Genomic DNA, 27,198 nt, shown 5'->3' on the forward strand with positions numbered 1-27,198 from the left:
TCAGGTGTAGCTGAAAAGTATGTTAGGGTGGTGCAGGACATGTATGAGGATAGTGAGACAGTGGTGAGGTGTGCAGTTGGAGTGACACATGGTTTCAAGGTGAAGGTAGGGTTACATCAGGGATCAGCTTTGAGCCCCTTCTTGTTTGCAATAAGTTGACAGATGAGGTCAGGCAGGAGACTCCATGGACCATGATGTTTGCAGATGACATTGTAATCTGTGATGAGAGTGGAGAGCAGGTGGAAGAGAATCTGGAGAGGTGGAGGTTTGCAGTAGAGAGGAGAGGAATGATGGTCAGTAAAGACAAGACGGAATACATGTGTGTGAATGAGAGGGAGGCAGGTGGAAAGGTGAAGATGCAAGGAGTTGAGGTCGTAAAGGTGGATGACTTCAAATATCTTGGGTCAACCATCCAGAGCAATGGACAATGTAGAAAAGAGGTGAAGAAGAAGGTGCAGGCAGGATGGTGTGGGTGGAGACTGGTGTCAGGGCTGATGTGTGACAGAAGGATAGCAGCAAGAGTGAAAGGGAAGGTTTACAAGACAGCAGTGCATCCTGCTATGATGTATGGTTTGGAAACTGTGGCTCTGTCTAAAAGACAGGAGGCTGAGCTGGAGGTGGCGGAGATGAAGATGCTGAGATTTTCGTTGGGAGTGACAAGGATGGACAAGATTAGAAATGAGCAGATCAGAGGGACAGTGAAGGTGGAGCAGTTTGGAGATAAAGCCAGAGAGGCCAGGTTGTGATGGTTTGGACATGTGTTGAGGAGGTATAGTGGATATATTGGTCAAAGAATGTTGGAGATGGAGCTGCCGGGTAGAAAGAGAAGAGGTAGACCTCAGAGAAGGATTATGGATGTAGTGAAGGTGGACATGGAGATGATTGGTGTAAAAGTAGAGGAGGCAGTGGATAGGGCAAGATGGAGGCAGATCCCTAAAGGGAGCAGCCGAAAGACGAAGACAATCTGAGAAGCTGTGTTAGTTGCTGTGAGTGTTTGAATGAGGTCAAATGAGCAACGGAGTGAAAGAACAAGTTTGCATGAGCCATACTAAAACCACATACCACCCATCAAAATGGGTTACCTTTTCTTCTGGAATTTGACTTTTTGTGCTTTGTTTGTTAACACGGTTAGCTTCATGTCCATCAAAGTAGCAGGTTTTGCCTAAATAGTGCCACCCCAAACTATCTTAAAAAAAAAAAAGATTAAATATTGAAGCTCTTTTGGCCAAAAGGTGGTTTAAACAGCTGAAAGGTTTCAGGGCTAATGAGTGCATGACATGAGGATACAACATGCAGTTTTTGGAATTATTCCTAAGGTAGCATGGTCACAAATGCTACCACATATTTATTTACAACATGCTTAATTTTACTTGGGGTGGGGGGATGGGTCTTGATAAATCTTAAAAATGCTGACCTTTTTGTGTTAAAACATTTGAAAACCTAGGTGTCTACAAACTGATTATCAGCAATGAACAGAAATAGCCAGGAAGCCCACTATTTCCCTCTATTCATCTCCATGTTCTCCGGAACACAGTCTGCACACAGGCACTACTGCTACGCATACAGTTGGGTGACTGATTCCTGAAACTGAAGACTAGCACATATGACTTGAAAGGTATTTTGATGCCGTAATGAGTTAGAGATCACAGATAGGGAATCACTCCTGACTTAAAAGCAAACAGCAAACAAAGTCAAGAGAGCATTTTCCCCCCAATTTAGTCGCTTCCAATTTCACTCACTAGTTAGGACTCCCCCAAATCACATGATTCCACCAGCGCTATCAGGGCGAAGGCTAGTGCAAGCTTCCTCCAAAACAGCTAGGCCAATTGTGCTCTCTTGGACTCTCAGCCATGGATGGCTGTAGCATCACCAGGGATCGAACTAGCGATCTTTTGATGACAGGGCCAACGCTTACATGGTCATGCTACTGAAAGCCCCCAAGAGAAAATATGTACCAATCATTTGGATAGCAGAACTGATCTCAAGGAGTCCTCAGGCAAGCACAAGCAGGGAAAATGTCTCTCTACTAGATACCTAAAAGTAAGCACCTCAAAAGTAGAAATCAATGTGATATGATCAGATAAGAATGATGGATGGGAAGAGGGTACAATAATGGATTAGCAGTAATTACCAATCTGATCAATCTGGTTGGAGTACATACTTTGTCCCATGCAGAAGGTTTGCTGGTTATGCCCAGTGCACAAATATCAAAGCAATGGAAAATGAAAGAGCTAAGAAGAGAAAGGACAAATAAACAGGAAATGAAGAGCAGGAGCGTTGGTGGCCATCTGTTTCCAATTTGCCACATGCCCTGCTAATGCCATGCCCTCGAGTGCCATGCTAGTGCTGGTGTTGCAGAGTGAAAATGGCCCATCTTTAACAAAGAATCTAAGATCATTAGCATCACCATCATCATACTCGTTTCAAGAAGAGAACATGACTTGCTCAAGAAGCCCCATCAAAAATGGGAACCGGTGACCATCCAGAGATGCCTTATGAAGAGCAAACGTCGTAAAGGCTCATGGCACAACAACATTATGGGAGCATAATCTGAAGAGATGATTTCTTCCATCTGATCACTGCATGTTTCTTCAAACCAATGAGTGCTGTTTTAGGCACTTGAGAAAATTATATGTAATTTATATGTAATTACCAACAATACAATAAATACTAACATTAGCATTATGAACATTTTTTGTACAAATATTGTTAGCACTAACATTACCAAACTTTGTTCTTAAAACTAGCTCAACAGCATGTATTCTATTGTGATAGTGTTCATGACAAGCAAAAACACTTATGTCCAAGATAATTGGTGTAAAATGGGCTTAGGTGCCCATGCTAGTACTGTAGTAATAAAGACTATTTAGACCCAAGTGTAAATCTAACCCTAGTCTTAATCTCAGTAACCAAACAAGAAATCTTTTTGCCATTTTAGTTTTCAACAAATGAAACACTGAGCTTTTATAAAAACACACAACAGAAATCTAGGACTATTTCACTGATCCTGATATTTCAACTAGTTTTTTTTTTTTTTTTTTAAAGTCAGGACATTTTTGTCTGAACATTTTATAAAAACTCACACCAGTTTACAGCCATCTCCCTCAGTGCTCTGAGCCAGGCTGTGAGTGACTTGATAGAGTTTACAGAGTAATTATGGATTCTTATAAATCACTGCATGACTAAAGCCACCTGGGCTGAACGTTTTCTTCCCTTTTTCTTTCATGTACACCGTGTTGTCCTCTCTCTCTCCCCCTCCTTCTCCCTCTAAGTAGCAGGTTGGCATGTATGATAAGAGGGCACCGAGTTGGAACAGGATGATGCCAGGCTTGTGTGCGGCCACTGCTGGAGGTCTAAGGGACTTTAACCTTCCACCATTATTCCCTTTCCCTGTCATTAGCCACACAACCACACTCTGTGCATGTATGTTGGCATGCGGTGATGGTGGGGTCTCATGATAATTTAGTCTCTGCATCCTGTTATTATAACCGTTTAGATGATGTAGTATTTGGGAGAGCATGATTTTGGCTGTGCTTTGACTTTATGGCTCTTTATGACTCCCAGTGTGTGCACGCTCAGCCAGGGTGGGCTGCACTGTCTACTACACAGCTTCATCTCTAATACATGGATGATAACTTTCCCTAACTACCCCTCTCCAAGGCGCAAAGGCCCAAACAAAGCTGATACAAAACATATGACAGAAAAAGAAGTGATTATCAGAGACTTTATTATCAGAGGCTGATTGCATGTCTGGGTCTGTGTGGATAAATGTGAGGACAAAAAGTCTTTCAGAAGCTGATAAAGTCTCAGGCGTTCGCAAGCAATGTGACACGCATAAGACCCCTACTTCCAATCCAGTTGCCACAAAGACGGAAGCACAGAATTCTCTAGAATGTCAGTGCATGGTGCAGCATTATGACTTCTCTTCACTGGAACCAAGAGTGGCAGCCCCAGACTGTTTTTCCTCCTCCACCAAACTTCACAGTTGGTACTGTACATTCGGGAAGATGGTAAAATACGATTAATCCGTCTAAAGAATGCTTTTCTAATGCTCCAGATTCAAATGGTGGTGCTTTACTCCACTCTGACTGATGCTTCGAACTGTGCATGGCCATCTTAGTCTTGTGTCCAACATCCAGGACATTAAACCCAAATCACTGAAGTTTCCGATTAACAGTTCTTGTGCTGACTTTAATTTTTCAGGGGTACCATTCTGTGAGTTTGTGTCGTCTATCTACTGAGCTGTCGCTGTTCCAAGACATTTCTGCTTCACAGCAGCACTGTTGACCATGTAGTTCTATCAGGGTAGAAATTTCACAAACTGACTTTCTGTTAAGGTGGCATCCTATAGCAGTGCCATATTAAAAGTCCTGGAGCTCTTCGGTATGACCCATTTTACTGTTATCAAGAGGTAGGACTAAAAAAGACAAACCTACCAATTATGAGGGGTCATAAACATTTGGCTATGTAATGTTAGCATCACATGACCTACAGGGACCTTCATTTTAGGTTATATTGGGCTACAAGCAATTCTATAATATTTCAGGCTAGACTTTATACCGAATCCGATCAAATTCATGCTATTTTTCCTCTAATATCTGAGCATGCATTTCCTGCCAGCATCACCTTGATATCAATAGGGGGTAATCGAAATGGTGCCATCTCTAAATGTTGGCATACCAACTGATTGTATACCATTGGGATACCATTGGGGTATTCCATCTACAACCATTTAAAGCTAGCCATCAAGAAGCTTAAAAATACCAAAGCTACGGTTGGCACCACTGGCTGTAGATTCAAAAAGGAGTCGTGTTTTGTTACGCACCACTTTAGTCCAAGCTCCTAGTTATGGTAATCATCCATAAAACACTTTCTGGTATGCCTTTCACACACTACTGGACAACCGCACTTGATGTTTCTCACACACTTTAAGAACAGATAAAACTCGCTCATGTGATATCAAGAAGACATGGTCTACTGTATGGGCGGGCAAGTAGTTGCTATTAAAGATCACATTTTAACTGTGAAACCATCAGCTTGGCCTATATTTTATTCTGAGAGAGCAAAAGACAGCAGACAAGTCGAAGAGAGAAGCAATGAGTAACACATTTCTCATGTTCCAGCAAAGTCCTGTCCAACTGTAGGGGAATATCAAGCTCATTAGACATATGGTCCTGTTTAAGGCCTTGTTAGGGCTTTGGACCTCATCGTATGCAGTTAATTTCTTATCCCCTTCTCCTCCACCCCCTTCATTCTTTAATATGAAATAAACCCACAGGGCAGAGTCAAAACGACATCACTAGCCCTCACAGTCAAACATACATTCCACTCACAGAGAGGCAAAAAAAAAAAAAAAAAAAAAAAAAAAAAAAAGTCATATGATTTTGGATTTTTGCTGATCTTTTAAAGTCATTAGTCAGCAAACAAACCTGAAAATATCTTCTATTATTTCATACAGCAGAATGCTTGTACTGTATGGGGAGAATGAAGAGAGGGCATTGTTCCATTCTACTTATCTTGAAGTCATCACAATAAGTTTGTTGTTGATGTAAGTGAAATATTTTTCCTTCTGAGGGTGGAAGGATCAGTATCAATAGCACTAATTTACAACCAGCCTTTGCCTAATGCTGGAGTTGGCAAACCAAATGAGAAGCCATTTTGTTGTGAAGAAGAAGAAAAAAAAAAAAAAAAAAAAAAAAAAAAAAAAAAAATCAACCATCTTTACAATCAGCACCCTCCACAATTATTAGCACCCCTCATTAAGATGTCGTCTTAGGCTTCTAATAATTTTTTTTAAATAATATAGGACAAGGCAAAAAAGGAGAAAAACCCACCCCTCAATTCAAGTCCATTTAATCAGTAGGGAAAAAAAAATAATCCCACATTAAGAAATAATTCTTTAACATGAAATCATCGGTGCCAACAGTTATTGGCACCCCTGACGCTAATACTTTGTACAACCCCCTTTTGCCAACAAGACAGCTCTTAATCTTCTCTTATAACATTTCACAAGATGGGAGAATACAGAGAGAGGGATCTTCCACCATTCCTCTCTGCACAATCTCTCTAAATTGTCCAGAGTCTTGGGTCCTCTCCTATGCACTCTCCTCTTCAGCTCACCCCACAGGTTTTTAATTGGGTTGAGGCCTGGGGACTGAGCTGGCCATGGGAGGAGCTTGATTTTGTGTCTGGTGAACCATTTTTGTGTAGATTTAGCCACATGTTTAGGGCCATTATCTTGCTGAAAGACCCAGTGACAACACATCTTCAGCTTTCAGGCAGAGGCCACCAGATTTTGATTTAAAATGTCCTGGTATTTCAAAGAGTTCATGATGCCATGTACCCTAACAAGTTTCCCAGGGCCTTTGGAAGAGAAACAGGCCCGCAGCATCACTGATCTTCTCCCGAACTTCACAGTGGGCATGAGGTGCTTTTCCACATACTCATCTTTTGTGTTATGCCAGACCCACTTAGAGTGTTTGTTGCCAAAAAGCTCTATCTTGGTCTCATCTGACCAAAGCACACGTTCCCAGTTGAAGTCCCAGTACCGCTTAGCGAACTTGAGACGTTTACGTTTATGCTTGGAAGTGAAGCATAAGAAGTATTTTCCATACATGCCTCCCAAACAGCTTATTGGCATGTAGATAGCACCTGATGGTTGTTATGGAGACTTTGTGACCACAAAATGCTGCTCTTTGATGCAATTCTCTAACAATGAGCTTTGGAGAATGTTTTACTTCTCTTAACAACCTCCTCACTGTGTGTGGTGCACGTGTTTGCCACTGTTCCAGGTGTTGTAAGCTTCTTGATGATTCCTCTGACTGGAGATATGGGCAGGTGTAGGCGAGTGCCTATTTTCTTGTAGCCATTGCCTGACTTATGAAGGTTGATGTACATCTGCCTTACTTGAATGGTGTGTTCTCTTGTCTTTCCCATGTTGAAGAGTGGATAAGAGAAATAGGCCTCTGTGTCACATCATATTTATACCCCAGGGAAACAGGAAGTGATGATTTACTAATTAAAGGTTCCTAGATACTCTGATCAACTACAGTAGAAATGACAGAAATGCTTCAAATTACATTTATTTTCTAGGAATTGTTAGGGGTGCCAATAATTGTGGAGGGCACTGTATGTCTCAGTATGTGCTAATGTGCTAGTATAGACTAAAAAAATATAATAAAAACAAAAATGCAGACTTGGGACCAATCCCATTTCACCCCTTGCCCCTACCACTTAGCCCTTAGCCCTCTGTTTCGCACATTCATGTCTAGGTTTAAGGCGCCCAAATTTTTGTTGAAATATAGGGTGGGGCGAAGTGAAGAAGAAACCAACTAATGTAAGTATTTTCTCTGTTAAGAAATTATGATATCCATTATATTATCTTAGTTTACTGTCGTTTTAAATTATTATGGTTGTTTTCTTCTTAACAGGCATAATAAAATCGCTAATAGGATGCAAATGTCTCTGTAGCTAGCTAGCTTTCCCGTTCCACCTTAAGTAGTCCAGCAGTATTGACGTCTGAAGTGCCAGAATGTAACTGCTGCACCATTTAAGGTGTAACGGGAAAATTCAAACAAGAAGCTGGCGAATAGCTGACTTGTTAGCTGAAATGGCTGAACTACCTGAAATAATTGTTTTATAGCTCCTCTTTGAAAGCATATGATGGCCTTAATGTAACTAAAGCCCAGCAGTAAGGTTACTGAACTTTTCCCTTCTCTGCTAATCGCTGAAGACGGGCCGTGTTGCCTACAGAGCACCGCAAGTAGCCTATTAATGAAGCAAGGTTTTTTTTTTTTGGTCCCATTTCGTAGGGCAAGATTTCAACCACTACCATTTGTAGCTCAGTTCCAAGGGGTTAGGCTGACACTCAAAAACAAGTGGTATCAATAAAAAGAAGAAATGGGATTGGGCCTTACTTTGCTCTGCTTTAAGCTTGAGCTCAGCTATAGTCATTTTTCTTGCATCTCTGACAGGAAACAGAAGTAGAAGTAGAACAGTTTCATGTAAAATGTCTCTCAATATTTGACAAGGCTGAAGTCACTTCTCATTCACCAACTTTTTGTTCTAATTTTCCTGTTCCACCTTAAATGGTGCCTGAAGTTCCAGAATGTAACTGCTGCACCACTTAAGGTGAAACAGGAAAATCTGAACAAGAAGCTGGTGAACAAAGCTGACTTCAGCTTCGCAACTTTTTAAAATGTAACAAAAATGTCAGATCATTTCCAAACCAGAAACCCTGAGTAAATGCTGAGGTTCGAGCCAAGCTCGGGTTGCTGCCTACAACTCTGGTGACCGTCTGAGGTGGTGAGATCCTTCAGGGCAGTTAACCCACGCAAGGCACCCAGTCCCGATGGCGTCCACAGCCATGTACTTAAAGCATAAGCCAACCAGTTAGCTGAGGTTTTCACTGACGTCTTCAACCTCTCCGTAAGACTGTCAGTGATTCCCCCAAGTGCTTTAAGGAAACCACAATTGCTCCAGTCCCCAAGAAATCATCTGTCACATGTCTGAATGACTACCACCCTGTTGCACTGGCATCTAGTTATGAAGTGCTTCGAGCGGCTGGTCAAAGCTGACATCTGCTCAACGCTTCCAACCACCATGGACCCTCACCAATTTGCATATGGCTCCAAGAAATCCACAGACAACACCATTGCACTAACAATACACACTGCTCTCACACCCTGCCAAACCCATTCCTAAGCTCACAGACTTGGGTTTAAACTCTCATCTGCAACTGGATACTGGACTTCCTAACAAGCAGACCCCAGGTGGTGAAAATTGGGAACAGCTTCTCTTCCACACTGACTCTGAGGACAGCGATGTGTGCTCAGCCCCCTCTTGTAATCCATGTATACACATGACTGTGTAGTCAAATACATGGCTAACATAATCTTCAGGTTTGCTGATGACACCATCCTAGACCTCATCACTGATTGAGATAAAGCCTACAGAGACAAGGTCAGTGCTATGTCAGAGTGGTGCCATGACAGCAATCTCTGTCTCAACATCAGCAAAACAAAGGAGATGATCGTGGACTACAGGAAGCGGCAGAGGAGTGGTCACACTGCCCTATCCATCAATGGAGTCGAAGTGGAGAGAGTCAGCAGTGATGTTCCTCGGCATACACCTCACCGATGACCTTACCCGGTCCCTCCACACAAACACTATTGTGAGATCTGCCCGTCAGCATCTCTTCTTCCTGCGTAAGCTCAGGACGCTTGGTCTGCGTACTCAGATCCTCACAAACTTCTACAGATGCGCAATAAAGAGGCCGCATTACTGTCTGGTACAGCAGCTGCACTGCCTATGACCACAAGGCCTTTAAAAGGAGAGGTGAGGACTGCAGAAGCCATCATAGGCAACAAACTACCAGCTTTACAGGACATCTACCAGTCCCATTGCCTCAGGAAGATCAAAAAGATCCAGTCAGACAGCATCACCCAGCACTCTGCCTGTTCACCACCCTGCCATCAGGCAAGAGATGTCACAGCATCCAGGCTAGAACAACCCGGTTAATGAACAGTTTCTACCCACAGGCTGTCAGGCTTCTGAATAAGCTGTGAAGCTGTGGGTCCTTCTCCAACTACCATTTCACTCAGTCAGTCTGTCAGCATTATTATTATTATTATTATTATTATATCATCTCTGCTGTGGACATAACACTAAGATTAAGTCAAAGTTAAATTTACAGAACAATAACACTCATTTAAGTAATTTAAGCCACTTTAAAATGTAGATTGTCTCTATATTTTGTGTATATTTTCTCTATATTCTGTGTATATTTAATACATTCCAGTTTGTTTTATATTTTTCTGTAATTATTTACTTTTTGTAGAGTGATTACCTGAGCCTCACCAGAAGCATTCAATGCCTAAATGTCCTGACATGTTGTGCAAATGACAAATAAACTTGAAACTTTTAGTGTTTGACAGTTTCCCATTGCAGATTAAATGCATCAGGAAACCAGCTGACATGATTATAAATGCAAATAAGTCGGATCACCTCCAAATTATTGAGTCTTAAATCTCTCTCTTTGCCTTTTAGTTAGCTACTTGCTAAGTGAGATTGTTATGTGCGTTGCCGTGTGACCAGCAGTCTGCATGCCAACAGAGCTTTATTTAATGGCAAAGAAGGATTATTTTATTTTTACCTGAAAATCTAATTCTGCCGTGGAACCGCAACAGGGCATTAAAAGAGACGCATACTGCCGACCCCTGGCCTACTGAAAGTAGTTAAATGTGGATAAGAAATCTGATACCAGATTTCTCACTAATCACTCATGAACTTCACAGTGAACGTTAAACTGTTAGACAAAAACATCTTTTATACCAGATTTCTACAAATCAAGTGGAATGGGCAGTTTTTATTTAAATGTATTTAACATGGCAGTTTCATTTAAAATTCAACTTTGTATATGCTGTTGCAGATATATCGCATGTCCTGAATGTCTACTGTGAACATGTATATTGTATGTGTGTAAACTGAGCTCTGCTAAAGTGAGCCTGGAGCCTCAGAGGGATTTACCTGTTAAAATAAACTAAATAATATGAGCTTAGATGAATGGAGGTATAAGGTGGAGGATGAGGGGCCATGTAGGCTGGCTGCTGAGAGATGCGCTGCTGCTGCACTTTAATGAGTCTGAAGCCCCATATCACTCTCTCCGAGTTGAGCTATATTTTACAGTCATCTCCCTCAGTGCTCTGAGCCAGGCTGTGTGTGAGTGGATAAAGAGTTTACAGAGTAATTAGGGATTCTTATAAATCACCGCTTGACTAAAGCCACCTGGGCTGAATGTTTTCTTCCCTTTTTCTTTCATTCAAACAGTCTGTTGTCTTTACACTCTCTCTCTCCCTCTCCCTCTCTCCCTGTCCTATAATTTATCACTCTTTATACAACACTTTCCTTCTTTAAAGGATTTTTTCAACCTTATCATCATCTGCCACATATGTACTGTATGGTCCATTACTACTGTAATTTCAATGACTTTCTCTCTACTTAGTACAAAAAAAAACGCAAAATGCACTTAAGTGGTCTGCCTATTTGCTTCTGTTATAACCGTTTCAGACCATCAGGTTTTCTGCTTTGCATCTTAATTTCTGTCTGTATGCTACACATGCATCAGATAAAGAGGCTGAAAATTGCTGCGGTATTCTTTTCACCTCTCTGTCTCTCTCCTTTGGGTTCCCTTTCTTTCACAATAATTGCCTCTTATGTTTTTGTGCTTGAGTCAGATCACCTCAGCCCACGTCCAACAGCAGTCTAACCTTCTCATAAGAGTCAGGAAGAACTTTGTCATCCATATACAAAATACACAGTGGAAATACTGTTCCCCCAAATGCTCAGCAGCAGTGCAACATACAAGGACCACACAGTACAAGTGACTAAAGCATAGTGCAATAGTGCAATTGATCTGGCCATGCTCCACCCAGAAACCTGGACAAGCTTTACAGAACAATGGTAAAAAAAAAAAAAAATCAAACCATGTAATGAGAAACTGGAGCACAGGTTTTTGTTACAGGTCAAAAGGTCAATGGTCAGACTTGGTAAGGCTTTTAAGATCATGTGAAGTTTTGTTGCTGTGCTCGTTTTTGCCATAATGATGGCAGATATGCCAAATGTGGCACAGAATTGCCATCAAAGCCTTTATAATAACTTGGGCCATGGTACAGTAGCCAGTGGTGCAGGCTAAAACTTTAAACTTAGCTAGCTAGCAATGTAAAATAGCTGAAGTCAAGATTAGATGTTCGTCCCTAAAACCTTAAATGCTTAATAACCTTAAATCTTCCGTAAAGCTTGTCCTACTTAACAAGATCAGGTTCAAAAGGCCACATTTCTGAGCATGAACAGGTCAGTCAAACAAAAACAGTGTAGTACCATACTAAATTGCAATACAAAATTAATATAACAGTGCAAAACTAGGGTCAAAGCCCAAAAACCAGATTTGGCTATTTAACAAACATTAAAGAGAATACAATATGAGACAGACAGTAAATGTATTTAAATGTGAGTAGTGCAAAACCTCAGTAGATAAGTCCTGGTAGGTAGTGGTAACATGCTTCAGAACACCATTAAAAAGACTTACCAATTGCATTATAACTGTATTACACTGGAATATTACTCAGAGTAATGAGCCATTACAGCCATTGATTCGCTACTCATATATATATATATATATATATATATATATATATATATATATATATATATATATATATATATATATATTTCACCATGAATATAATTTTCAACCTAAAAACAGAAATGTACATGGGGTAAAATGAAAAAAGTATTTGTTACCATGACACTCTCTGGAATGTCATACCACTCAGACCCCTTCCATTAAAACAGCACCAAAAATCATAAAACAGGCCCCAACTGTGGACGGCCAAAAACTCCCCCATAAACACTGGCAGCCGTGGGACCTCCAGCTTGGCTGGCTTTAAGGGGGCCTGAGGGTGATGGTGTCCAATCAGTGCTTGTTTGATTTTCCACCTCCGAGGAAAAGAATAACAAATGAAAAGTTGCATCGGCTAAGGATGAGCAGAGGTAAGAACGAAGATGACAGAAAGTGGACACAACCCTGGATTTATCAGCAGGGAATTAATAGGGTCTTGCAGCGCTGAAACATACGCATGCTGGCACACACTCGCTCAAACACATGTAGTGCCAAATGAAACACAGAGGGCCTCTAGCTTATAAGACCAGTCTGGAACGGCAAGACGTTCCTTGGTGTTTCCATGTACAGCAGAGAGGGAAAGAGAGAAGGAAAAGAAGAGAGGGACAGAGCCAAAGTAGTTTCAGACTATGTTCTGGAAGACTACTTCTCAGCTATTCCAAATCTTCCACAGTTCTCTTTCTAAAAAGAAGAGCAGCATTTAAGAAAGAAAGCAAACACAAGGACAGAGACAGAGGTTTGGAGATGAGAGTTCAAAAAAGGTCACTGATCGTTACCATGCGTGCCATGGCTCCAGAGAAAGGCCGCAACTAAGAGCTCCAATGCACCACACCCACCATGAACACCCACACACACACTCCAGTGGACTAAGGAAGGATTTGGGACTAAACACAGAAAGGATTCATGTTCATTTGTGCCTTCTCCAATCAAGAGAATGTGCAAGAGCAAGAGAATGTGCAAGAGCCAATACAATAAACGAAGAAGTCAGAGTGTATTTCTTTGAATGAAACCAATTTGTTTCAATGTGCACATTAAATTCCTTGAGCTGACAAGTGGGTGCTTCTTGTGTGTATGTACAAGTATGTATGTATTAAAAATTCTATTTTTAATACATACAAATGGCTTGAACTGGAAGCTAAGATAGATGAATAAGAAAGAAAGAAAGAATGAAGTGAAAGGTCCAAGAGGTCTAAGAGGGTGCAGTCTGTGTGGGTGAATGCAGAATGAACTGTATTAATCCCTGTTGGATGGAGTCAATCTTGAAGTGTGTAAGTGTGCATAATCTGGATGTGTTTGTGGGCGTATAAGGTCACTGGCCGTGGTAAGCAGCGGAAGAAAGCTACTAAACCTCTCTGCTTATTTTTGTCTGAATCCACAAGCCCTTTTCGCAGGATGCGGTCTGCTGCCACAGCAACCCTTGGTAACCGCACAACAGTAGTCACGGGCAACCCAGCTGGGCTTAGGGACGCCAAAGGGTCCAGAGCCACGCTACAGTTGGCAACACGTTCTGCCTGGTGAAGACAAAACAGCACAGTCCTTTCCCAATACGTGGATCAGATTCACTCGTCTTTGTGTAGAGTCTAATGCGGGGCATTCCAGCATCAGAATGGATACAAAGAAGTCTGACGTGTCATCTGAACATGACCGAGAGTGCTCTGCAATGCTACCATAGAACAGAAAGGAGAACAAGAAAAGAGAAACTGGAGGAAAAACCAAAAATCAGGGTGATTAAGGGCCAACTGCAACAGGAACTTGGATGTAGAGCACTGCACTACACCCAGTGGAGCACTGATTAAGAAGATATTCAGATAAAGGAAAACCACAAGAAATAAGTTCTATTCATAGGGTTGTGTCTGAGAGTACTGATATATGGTAAATGTCACTTCATTCTATGCTATTAATGAAGCCTATAGAAACTATAAATAAAAGAAATACTGAGTACAGAGTACTTTCTTTTTCTTTATCAACTATTCTATACCAAGACATATTACAAAAGCAACTGGAATACTGGGCTTACTTGGTCTCTTCTCTTGGGACACCAAAAAAGGTGATGGCATGGCAAAACGATGAACAAAGTGAATGGATAATTAAATACAACTGGAAATGGTATAGCTTATAAAATGCTTGAAATGCTGGAAGAGTTGGGCGATAAAACGGTAATGATAATTATCTTTCAAAAGAAATAAGAAATATGTAATATAAATGTAATAAACAATTCTCACACTTCCACGTTCCAGCAACAGGAAACTACAAGGAAAGCGACACTACTCTACACAAGAGGGCACACTTCCGAATTTCACAACATGATTACAGAAGGGGGCAAGGAGTAAAATAAGTCGCAAAATATACTTTAGAAAGTAGTTAGGAGTTAGAGGTTCCCTCTTTGAGTACATCGATCGGCGAGTGACAGGATAAGTGGCGTAACTGTAATGGCCTACAGGGAACTCACTTCTGTCCTAACATCCTAACAAGCTTTAGTAGCGTTAAATCATGTCTGCTCCTCCTCCGACCAAGCTGATGTTATTCTAGATTTAAAAAAAAAAAATTTCAGTTTAAGGGCGGCACGGTGCCATGGTGGGTAGCGCTGTCGCGAGGAGGGCCCGAAGACTGCTGGGATAGGCTCCAGCACCCCCCCGCGACCCTGACGGAGAAGCGGCTTAGAAAATGGATGGATGGATGGATGGATGGATGGATGGATGGATTTCAGTTTAAATGTACCTAAAAGGGAGACTGTCTGGTGTGGTTCTTCCAGCTCTCAACTGCTATGATCGAACAGAGAAACCCAGACACCTGCTAGCTGGTGTCTGAATACTGTGATAAGCTCTAACATGGATGCGGTAGGAGTAATCGCAGTAAAGCAGTGCGATACATCACTGACCTACCGAGGCTGCTAATGTTTGCTGTTTGTATTAAGCTAACATTGTTGAGAACTATACAGTTTAGCACTTCCAACCAGAAAGCCTAGCACTCGTCACCAGACAGCTAAAATTAATCTGTTTTCAAAAGAGACTTTAGTTCAAAGAGAGACAGACACCCTAACGTTACACAGATGAACCAAATATCTAGAACAGGAACTTCACATATTTAGCTTTTATGTATTTTGCCACACAGGAGTTGGACAGTGATTAACTTTTGACCCACAATTCACTGTTTAGCAGGGCTTAGCCTATTCCCCTTTACCTCCTGTTGCCATTTTGCTGTGAGGCTTCATCAGTATAATTAATTTGGACTGGTAATCGTACAGCTTATAAAATGCTTAAAAATGCTAGAGACATAAAAGACTTTGGTTCAGACGTGTGGCAGAGTGTGACCAATGAAAGAATGTCCCTTACTTCTGATTGGCATGAGGAAAAACTTCACATAAACAGCCAAAAACAAGTAAAAAAGCTATTAGCTGCTTCAACTATGTAACTAAAGTAGTAAAAGAGAGCAGATCAGTCGTGGAGACAGAGAAGCACTGATGTAACGTAACCAAACAGACATGAGAAAGTGTATGTTGGGATAGGACAGGCTGGTACAAAGGCCATCTCTGTGTCCCTGCTGCTTTTGGGTCACTACAGAGAGAGAGAAAGAGGAGGGGGTCTGGGGATGGTTAAACTGAGCTAGCAGAGAGCGAGAGAGAGCAGGAGACACACCCCCACAGCCCATCTCTACCAGGCCCTGGTACACAAGGACCGGCCTGTGCCTCAGATAGATGGGAAAGCCAACACCATACTCCCAGAATGCTTTGCATCAGAGCCCCCATTGTACGTGCCACTTTTCTCAGGACACTCTACACCCCGCCAGGCAGGACTAATGGATACTCCCTCTTTATCCCGCTCTCTCAGCCAGCTAAGGCGCTCTTAAAATGGAGATTTCCCCTGTTTTACTCAGCCTCTCTTTGCTTAAAGAGCAAATGAGTGGAAAAGCCTTTTAGCCAGTGCTGAATGTGCTCCATCACCTGATCCTTCAACAGTACGCCTGACACTATACAGATTACACACAGAACAGCGGAGAAAACATTTGCCCTGATAGACACAGGAAGGGAGGAGAGTGTGTGTGTGTGTGTGGCGCAATATTGTGGACCTCCACTAGCAGTGATCAAGCCCAAGATCACGTCACTCCCATGAAGCAAAAACCACACAACACCTGATGAGTTCTAGGAACTATGCATGTGTGTAGATGTATTCCATGCGGTCACTCTACTGCCAAACCACAATGGAGAGAATGGAAGAAGCAGAATGCTTTTAGTTTTATATACAGTAAGGCAATACCAAACCCGCTAAAATTAACATAAAAGCTATGAAGAATGTAATGCGTTTCTGACGTCAGACAGTAATGTATACCACATGCACAGGAATACAGAATACATGGACATCTGAAGCAATCACACTCACACAAAATCATAGATACAGGGTGGGCCAACAGAAACAGACACCGCAGTGCACATACGCAACTACACTACAAACTACGGACAAACACCTAGCACTGTGATTATGTTGCCATACATTGCAGCTGTGATGCAATATACTGGAAAAAAGATCCTGCAATATATTAACCACTTAAATGGCCAGAGACCACCAAGGTACCAAAAGTTTTATTACACACTTCTACAGGGAGATTCACTCAAAAGAGGCACCAAATACTCTGTAATAACTCTCGCTAGGACAAAGCAATCTGAACAAAACAACATGCAATGTGCTCCTCGGTATATGGAGCTTCAAACAAGCTGGGATGCACCTGCGTTGGAGTGATGAGGTATGCACTGGACAGCCATCATGACCTCTGTTTGCAACGTCTGGGTGCATACCCCCATACCCCTTCACTCAGTCACTCAACGTCTGTATGGTATGGAGCAGTGTGTCTTCACGGTGCAAACCTATTGGCCAACCTATATCACCTCAATGGTTCAGATTTCTTCATCCTAACAGCACTTACAACAGAATATTTGGGGCCCCTTTCGAGTGAATCGCCCTGTATAACCTAGTAACAGCTCAGCCAGTTTGTACTGAAAGATACTGTAACTACTGACTAATAAGCCTTAGTGTGTAATAAGGCTGGGATTTTTGGGGGTTAAAAACATTGATTTTATAACAATGACATGGTTAAAAGATTTGTTAGTGTTATTTTGATCAGGGCTGTATCGCAATGTCTTAAGTAGTTAAATCATGATAAACAAGGTCAGAATACTGCAATAGTTGTAATTTGGTTGTCGGGAACAGCACAATAGAACATGCCATTTAAAGGCTGTATTTAAAAATCATAAAAACAGGGCATGTGCAGCTGGGCTTCAGACTGGATATAAGGACAAGGAAAATGTTAACACTTAAAAAAATATATTAAATGCTGCTGATTTTATCACATTAGCGCATTATTAAACATGTTAACTTTGATGTCAGTTCTCTTTTTGGGGGGTTGGGGGGCTCATTCCCATATTTTAGCCTTATGCAATATAAAATAATGGTTAATATTGCAACAATAACTAAAACAATATACGGTGTAGCCATAACATGTGTGCGCACACCCCAAAACTTTCTGGATACTGCATAGTGGAGCAAATCGAAAGCCCAAGTATGCAAGTGCCCCCTGAAGAGATGAGAGGAAAGTAAGAAAAAGAGAGAGGGGATGAAGGGATTCCACTGAGAGGATGAAAAACGAGGAAAAAGGGCAAATGGATTTTCAGAAGAATGTGAGGGAAACGACCCGACCCTCTCAGGCACCACACAGGGAGTCTCTTCCCTTTGGGCTCTTCCCGGGACCCTCAGACTGCACAAACACACACAAGAGCTGACCGCAGAGGACCCTTACAGCAGACAAGCATACATCATTGAACATTCCTTCAACTGATAATGGAGACGAAACAGGCAGCCCCATGGGTGACTGTGTGTAAGTGTATGAGAAAAAGACTAAAAGACAAATCTTTACTGATCAATCCTGCTGACATCACACCACCCCCAGTCATTTCTGCTTTTCAGTATCATCTCTCTGGCTTGTGCAGTTCTGTTTATATATTAATAATCTATAGATTATTGATCACAATATTTTCCAAATATATGACTTTCATGATTGTATTCGATGATGTATGATTTGACATCGGAGTTAATGAACCCATGCTTCCTGAGCAGTGCTAAAAGAATGCCTTCAAACCTGGCATAGCTTCGGAAACCTCACACAGGACCGTCAAGCCCATCCAGACAGAAACCAAATCTGTAGAAAGGAAACTCACTATATGCATAACATTTACGTGTACTGATCTGTCTTCAAGATGTTTCGAAAGAACTTTGTTATCCACTGCTAAAACAAAAAAAAAAACAACATTGCTTAGTGGCACAAATACTGCTATCAACAACATATCCACTGGGATTTAAGCTAGTGATCAAACATCTGATCGACAATCCTGTTTAACAAAGCTAAATCCATGCTCTCTACTCCCTACTGCTCTGCTGTGAGCCTTCATCAACACTTAAATATGTTATCTTCCCATACAAAAACCATCTAAGCAACAGAACCTCCTCAGAACACATTCCTCTGTCATCACTGGGGATGGAAGGATCAGACAGAGCATGAGAGGAATGACAGCAATGTTGTTCTGGGCATATGATATGATAATGGAGGGACACTAAAAGAGGGTGCTGACCCCTCGTTAGGATTCAGTTATGGTGGGCAATAAATTGTGCTATGATTGTGGAGCAGGGTTAAGTGATTGGGGAGCTAAGGTTTAGTTTGAGGCCCACAACTCCGTGAGTGAGACCAAAGCCGTCTCAAATGAAGTGCATCAATAGTGTACTAGCTACTTTTAACACAAATGTGTGTTCACACTGCAAAATGCAATGGAATGTAGTGGTTAATATATAGGTCCAGAGCATGAGAAGAGGGGCCATCAGAAGCTGCTGCTGCAATGCTAAAAAACAGGCCGATGCAATAAGCAAGACCACCAACAATGATGGGCAAGACGTTTAAGGCAAACTTTTCAGAATTAAAAGCGTATGAAGACTATTTAGGTATACTGATGTAAAACACCACGGCACATTCAATGTCAGTTTCATTTACTGCAAAATGTTCAGTTTCAGCTTACTGCATTTATGCCTTTTCAGAAACTTCTGAAAAAGTGTTCTTTCCTGAGGCTGATCTCTCAAAGCAAGGGTGACTATGCTTAGTTCGGTGTAACTCTAGATTTTTTTGGTCTCACGATGGTGAATAGCTTTTTTACTGGACTACAGCTTTGGAAACTTCTGCTACACGCCTAACCTGCTCCAAGCCAGGCTAAATTTAGGATTTCAGATCATAAAACGACTCTTGGACCAAACAAGGCACAGTTTAACCAATCACGACAGCTTTGACAGAGGTGGAGCCCTCTGCTCCTTTCTGCCTCACTCTTTCATGTCATTTGTGGCACTAGTCATCTGAAAAGTATCGCTTTACAGCAGAGGAAACATATGCAGAACATAAAGCTGTCATTACTCCAATAAGCACCAACACAGCTTTTTTTTATTGGAGAAAAGTGTCAAGTTAAAGTTTATTTATACAGCGCTTTTTATAACAGGTGTTGTCACAAAGCAGCTTTACAGAAAAATCTGGGTCCGAGCCCCCATAAGCCTTGCCAGTGGCGACAGTGGCAAGGAAAAACTCCCTAAAAGTAAGAGGAAGAAATCTTGAGAGGAACCAAGACTCAAAATGGGAACACGCATCATCCTCTGGTCAACTCCAGATAGCAAACAGCATTAGTATAAAATATCAGAATACAAAAATGGGGAAAAACAGGTGGAGCAATGGTTAATTAAGTGAGTTTATGCAGCATCATCAGGAGGGTCAGTTCATGCAGGTGAGATCTGCACAGCTTTGTATAGCGTGAAGCTCCATGGTGGTAGAAAGAAGAAACGTTCTTGACTTTCATGTAAATTAACGTAATATTTGAATGAAAGTCATTTAAGATTTATTTTCTTGGATCCAAGAGCAAGACCTGTAAGAGTAGTGCTTTTTACTGTTATAAATGCTTTACTTACTACATGCTTTTGTGTTGATTTCTTTTTTGTCACTTTGAAAGATAAGGTGCTTCACACAACTGTCTGGTCTTCGCAAACATTATGCTTTCATATGTACGAGGATTAAGGAATTAACCGTGGCTGCAGGCTGCAGATGGCTGACATTTTTCTGAATATATCCAAATCAAGGCATGAACAAGACCAGGAGCTTTTTCTCATTTGACCTTTCTTTCCCAGGCTTCCTCAGCTCGCTAGCAAGCTGTGCACAACAAACTTTGTCATTCATAAATAAATAAATAAATAAATAAAAGTCTCGGTTGAACACTTTGTTTATTTATTAACTAATACAACCTTGCATTGACAAACCTCAATCTCAAAGATTGCCTGAAAGTAACTGTCACTACTAAGGCCTGTGGTTAAGACCTGGCGTCCTCCCATGACCAATCAGGTTGGCCATCTACGCAAGGACCTGACTGTTTCTACCAGGGGAATCGGGACGTTACTGTGTTTAATAGGCCGTGTCACTGAGTGTGTGTTTATCCAACGTCCAGAGCACTTTGAAAATGACTGGAATGCCATCAGCCATCAAAGGTCCCTGGATGTTTTTTCCTGTTCTGTCAGCTGTCTTGAAGAGACTTCTGTGGGAGTCAGGCTGATGTTGCATAGCTCACATATCTCAAAATGAACTTTCCCACAAAATAATTCACTATTTTAGCGTATGGAACACACGCCGTTCTCTCTCAAACATCCTCTCTTCCCCCACTCATCATACGTCTTTCTCCATCTTCTGGCATTTATATTTTTATTTAGCATTTAATCTTGACACTGTCGCAACAAAACCTTTCATTTATTTGTCTATTTTTCATGGAGAAAGAAGAAACATTCAACTTTTATATAAACGGATGCAATTTTACAGTGGTGGACAGTAACTAAGTAAATGTAATTCGTTACTGTACTTATAGTTTTTTCATGTATCTGTACTTTACTGAAGTATTTCCATTTGGGGTGGCTTTTTTTTTTTTCTTTTCACTCCACTACATTTCAAAGTCAAATATCTTACTTTTTACTCCACTACATTCTGTGAAATCCGTGGTTCCTTTAGGTCTTTGTGTGTATAAAAATCATGTGAAAACGAAAGAAGTGCAAAGCAAGAACACCAATCAGGGCACAGCGGTCACTTTGTTTTGAGCTTGTTTTGACCTGTTGGACATACCGACCCAGTGCAAGCACACGGTTCAACATCAATGCAGCAGCGTAAAATTTTCAACATAAAAATGATGGAACTAACCTAACTTTGTGTAAATAGACCATAATATAGAAATACGCACACATATGCAATTGTGACTGATGTGTCTTTTTTTCTAAATTCATACGAACAATTTTATAAATTGTTTTTGCTAGTTTGTTTATAAACAAACAGAGACCTACAGATGCAATATAATAAAGGACAACTCATTTGTGAATCTGAGGTTAAAGCAGGTTTTTATTAAACTTAAACTTCTACCCAAGTTGCAAATAATTCTTAACTTTTTACAAACAAGCCAAGTTTCAGTTTATTTCAGAGGCACTCGGTTCTACCTAATGTTAATTGTTTGCCTTCAGTGTTTTGTGCTTAAGATCATTTTAATCAGTATAATACTAATTAATGACATTCTATTAAAAGACTGGTTTACCAAGAGTGACACTGGTGTATTTTCACCTAAAATGAGGTAATGAAGCGAGTCTTATTACAAAAAATAATAACAGGACATTAGGGTCACAATTAATCTTTTAGTACTTTTACTTTTGATACTTAAGTACATTTGAAGGCAAATACTTTTGTACTTTTACTCAAGTGGAGGTCTAAAGGGAAGACTTCTTTTACTGGAATAATATGTAACCTTGGGTATCTACTTTAGCTCAAGTACATGATTTGTGTACTTCGTCCACCTCTGCAATTTTAACGTAAATAATTTCACATGTATTTATTTTGACCCAATTATCATGAAATGATCAACCAATGTAATGGGTAGGTGTTTACATAGGGAAAATAAACAATTTGAAGGTTTTAATATCAATGATGATACAGTTAACCAATTACCCTTACTCAGCTATTAAGACTGGTTCATGTTAATAAAAGATGCTTTTAATGAGCCCAAGTCACTAAAAAGGTCAGGCACGTTATTTCTCCCCAACCCATAATTGCCCTTTTCCTCACAATGATCTTTTGAATTAACCATTTCCAGCTTGTGTTGAGAGTAAATGCCAGCTTGACGGAGCAACCTTTCCAGACTTTTCAGACTTACCGTCCACTATGAAAATATCAAAACTGCTAAGCTCTTTCTTGTGGAGAGGAGGATGTAATTAGCAGATGGAATTCGTAATCTTATTTCCTCACAACCTTCAAGGCCTGGTATTCACGAACAGATATCACAGCATGCCCATGCTACTGAAAACTGACTGTTTCCCATGAAGTCACCGGCAGACAAAAAACAAAATGTGGTAGACGTTCAAACACATTCATATACCAAATCGCCATCACAGACAAACACTGAAGAAAAAAAAACATCTTAAGCACAGTCCACCATCTGCATTCTTGGATTCACAATTCATCCAAGACACAAGACATTTGGACTGGAGGAGAGAGAAGTTCACACCTTCAGGGCTGCTCTGAATGTGTTGTGTTTGAACAAGTCTTACATTTCTGTCTGGGGATGAGCTCATAGCCAAATGTGTATCGCTGATGCTCACATTTACACTGGTTTACAGATGTTCTGGTACCTGGGCTCCTACCTGAGAAAGTGGTCTTGACAGTCTATGACTGGAGTTTTTCTCTTCTGGGGACCAGGAACGGAGCTGCAGGCTAGAAATGAAAAGAATTACTGTTAAACAACTTCAAGCTGTTTTGATGTCAAGCATCATTCCTGTTGTAGGATCTGAAGAAAACTGGAGCTGACATGAAATGGGCCAGTACTACAGAAACCACAGCTACATATTCTGCTTATTTTTCACTAATTCAGGGAGGCAGTAACAGAAAGAGATGAAAACGTCACAAGGAGAACAATAATTGTAGAAAAAAATTTGTTTATAAACAAAACATGAAATAAACATTTCATACTGTTGGCACTAGATATTCAGTCATAACGGCAGAGCCGCAACAACAATTTCTTGGCTTAATGGCTTTACATATGTGCTGGTGGGTTTGAAACACTAAATAAAAGGCAAAGCTGTAGGCTTCTACTTCAAAACAAACAATAACAGATACATTATTAAATAAAAAATATTGCACAACTTTCCAGCAAATCTCCATGTGATCTCAGGGTATATCTATTGTGAGATGAAATCATGTGGTCTGCTTCTCATGCAGAGTTGCTATTTACAAACTTAAATCTTATATGAATCATTTACAAGTCATGAAGTAGTTAGTAAGTATGGCATTTCATTTCTGAATTTCCCTGGGAACATTGTGAACACCACAGAGATGTTCTGCACTTTAATTTGGCAGGAAACATTCTGTAAAGCAACAACAGCAACTTTATTATTTTTATATTTTAACTACTCATATGTTGCAATTCAGACATTTTTATTCCTGTTCTAACTAATGACACATCTAGTGATGAGGCCTGCCAATCATAAATACATAATATATTGTGTGTGTACAGACACACACACACAGGCCACTTCATTAAGTTCACCTCCATGTCTCTACACTCACTGTTCATTTCATCAGCCCCTTCTACTATATAACTGCACTTTGTAGTTCTACAATTACAGCTTGTAGTCCATCTGTTTCTCTGCATACTTTGTTAACCTCCTTTACCCTCTTCTTCAGTGGTCAGGAGCTCCACAGGCCCACCACTGTTTGGGTGGTGATTCATTCTCAGCACTGCAGTAACACTGACGTGGTCGTCGTGTGTTTGTATGTGTCGCACTGGAACGAGCGCATCAGACACAGCAGTGCTGCTGGAGTTTTTAAACACCTCAGTGTCACTGCTGGACTGAGAATAGTCCAACAACCAAAAATATTCAGCCAACAGTGCCATGTGGGCAGCATCCTGTGACCACTGATGAAGGACTAGAGGATGACCGACACAAACTGTACAGTAGCAGATGAGCTGTCGTCTCTGACTTTACATCTTCAATGTGGGCTGACAAGGTAGGAGTGTCTAATAGAGTGGACACAGTGTTTAAAAACATTGCCGTGTCTGATCCACTCAGACTAGCGCAACACTCACTAACACACCACCACTATGTCAGTGTTATCCCTATTATTTTTAACTCATGTCCATGAGACATTCTCTTTCCAATATTCTCTACAGAACAGGCCACTTTAAAAAGATTTAGACAAGAGTGGTTAATTTGAATGAGTGTTTTCCAGATTTTCGACAGCTCACTTGGTATCAGTAAACTGCAGAGAAAATTCTGGTACTGCCATCACCCTTACTTTTTGTTGCTGGTGGGTGTGATCCTGTCTCCTTTATGATCAGGGCTGGAGGGGGGGTCTGGAGAGTATGGGCCTGGAGAGAGTGATGCTGGGCTGGAGATAGAGTATTCTCTGTAGTTCTGGTTCTCATCTCGGCTCACTTGCACAGCCTCCTACAGATCCACAGAGAAAACATAATAAGGAAATGGGCTAAAACAATGATGAAAGGTTCAAACTTCACGGCTGAGTAAAGAAGATCCTACATGCATAAGGTTCAACTCTGAAAACCAAGAAAGCAGTTTACATTACTCAAGATCTCATTTTCATTAAAACCCAAGAGGAGTAGGCTCATCCACCCTACGCACTGCGGCTTAACTTATACATTTTATCTCCACAGACTGATCACTGGATACAAATCTATTTCAATCTCAATTTCCACCTTTGGGGGTCAGAGCGCTCCTTCTGTTACCACAGACAGCCACTGGCAACCCCTCTGGAAGATGAAATGTGGCAACTTGGTCTTCTTTGACATTTTCAGGTTCCTTTCACATATTTCACAGCCCTGGAGTTATGGCCATGTAGCCAGAAACCAAAAAAGGAGGGGACCTTACTATTATGCCTAACCCTGACAATCTTTAAATCACAGCTAAGCAGATAGTAGTTCATCTTCTCTTCCTTACTTAAATCAGTCTGGGGACAAGAACTGTCTTGTACAGAAATGTTGGAGTGAAACTGACAAGGAGAGCACCTGCAACAAGCCTTTGAGGAGTAGACAAGACAAGAGAGCTCTGCTGACTAAGACAGCTAGAACTGTACCAACCGTTGACAGAAGCTGAAGCTGATAAATAACAAAATGCAGGTCACTGATATGTACAGTATAACACAGGAAGGTCAATTAAAGTACAAAACACATAATAAATAAGGATAAACACTGTATACTTTGCATAAGATGGATGGAGACACTGAGCTATTCTAAAGTGGCTGAAGCTGACTGAATGACTTTAATGACTATGAAGGACTATGTTTGTTCTAAATCAGCCACATAGCTGGACAGACAGCCAGAGAGGCCAAATAACTAGCTACTTCCAAAAATAACATGACACGCAGTCTAAACCAGATCAGAACATGCTACATTTTAGGTTCAAGCAATGGGACATTAACAGCCTCAATCACAAACGTGATTTTCAAGTTGTTTGTACAGAGAGATACTAACTAATGGATATATTTAATGTACACAGAACATGTTCAGCTTACAGGATATTTCAAAGTAATAAAAAAAATCTCTACTTATTTCCTGTGTGTATAGCTTTTTTGGCTGTAAAACAGAATTCAGCAATTCACAAAAGGTGATGCCCTTGGACACTGACCTGGAAACGTCCCACCAGCTGCTCAGTGGGATTAATCCCGTTGGTCTGTCCAGGGCTCGGCAGGGCTGGCCTGTAGAGGAAGAGATGAGGACAACCCATCAGTTGCCATATGGAACGCTAAACGCTAACTGCCTTTGAGCGACGGCAGGTGCAAACAAAACGCTTCAGTGACTTTCAGCAACACAGTTTTGTAGGAAAGTTAAGGGAAAGAAAAGTAAGCAACTTTCCCTTCTGACCTCACGGCTACAAATGATCCATAGACAGTGCAGCATTTAATGACATATGGAAAAAGGTCAATGAACTGAAAATAAGTCAGCAACAGTCTTGTCTAATCCATCAGCACCATTCTGAGTCTTAAGCAGGAAGCAACTCATGTCTGCAAATGTTTATTTGTCTTTAAATTAACCCCTGGGCTTACAGGGCACAACGATCCCTTTTTCAGCTTCATGGGGAAGCAGTGTTTCACAAGGGCCCGATTAAGAGCCAGCATTCTGAGGACTGTAAGAGAGCTTTGCGAACCACATGTCTCCTAATCAGAGAGAGAGAGAGAGAGAGAGAGAGAGAGAGAGAGAGAGAGAGAGAGAGAGAGAGAGAGAGAGAGAGAGAGAGAGAGAGAGAGAGAGAGAGAGAGAGAGAGAGAGAGAGAGAGAGAGAGAGAGAGAGAGAGAGAGCGCAAGTTGTAAAGAACAGTTAAGGTAGTACAAGTCTATGCACAAACTAATTTTTATATGTATAAATCATAAAACATTGTGAATTTTATAATAATGTTTCATTCAGTGTATTTTATTATTGTATTTACTTTTATTTTAAAAAATCCATAGTTGCCCAGCATTTTTTACGTAACTGCCATATTTTCATTACAGTGCGCCAAAAACTGTTAGCTGCTTTGGGGTCACGTCACTTAGGTTGAGGGAATGTGGATGCAGAGTTATAAGCCAAATAAGCTGAGTCCCAAAGCAGCCTAATGTTTGTAAATGTTTGACTCCGTACAAGACAAAATTAGTAACCACACCAAATAAAAAGCCAAATCATCATTTGGCATAACATCAAATATATCACAGGCTTATAATTTCAGCACCCCTATCTTAAAACACCTTCCTGCATTCCTCAGTCTAGGGGTAGAAATAAGGCAGGATAGCTGTAATCGTTTCATCTGTCTAAACCCTTATATTTGGCACACTGCACCAAAGCCCCGAATTTTAAGTGCTTCTGACATGTATGCTTTGTTAAAAGCACTTCAGCCTGCCAGACTCACTTTGCCACTTTTAATGATACTTTATTGCAGGGCTC

General features: G+C 40.9%; 1 protein-coding gene across 3 annotated transcripts in view; it reads right to left on the reverse strand.

Moving 5' to 3' along the window:
• The window catches only part of pdlim2 (PDZ and LIM domain 2 (mystique)), an 84,975-nt gene that overhangs the window by 27,532 nt on the left and 30,245 nt on the right, over nucleotides 1-27,198 (reverse strand). For all 3 annotated transcript variants that reach the window (XM_017696400.2, XM_017696401.2, XM_017696402.2), the window contains exons 4-6: nucleotides 25,909-25,978; nucleotides 24,563-24,714; nucleotides 22,912-22,981 (exon numbers count right to left, since the gene is read on the reverse strand). In XM_017696400.2, the coding sequence (XP_017551889.1) occupies nucleotides 22,912-22,981; nucleotides 24,563-24,714; nucleotides 25,909-25,978 (292 nt within the window). The remainder of the gene's footprint in view (nucleotides 1-22,911; nucleotides 22,982-24,562; nucleotides 24,715-25,908; nucleotides 25,979-27,198) is intronic.

Source organism: Pygocentrus nattereri, chromosome 29 (genome assembly GCF_015220715.1).
Source record: "Pygocentrus nattereri isolate fPygNat1 chromosome 29, fPygNat1.pri, whole genome shotgun sequence".
NCBI lineage: Eukaryota > Metazoa > Chordata > Actinopteri > Characiformes > Serrasalmidae > Pygocentrus > Pygocentrus nattereri.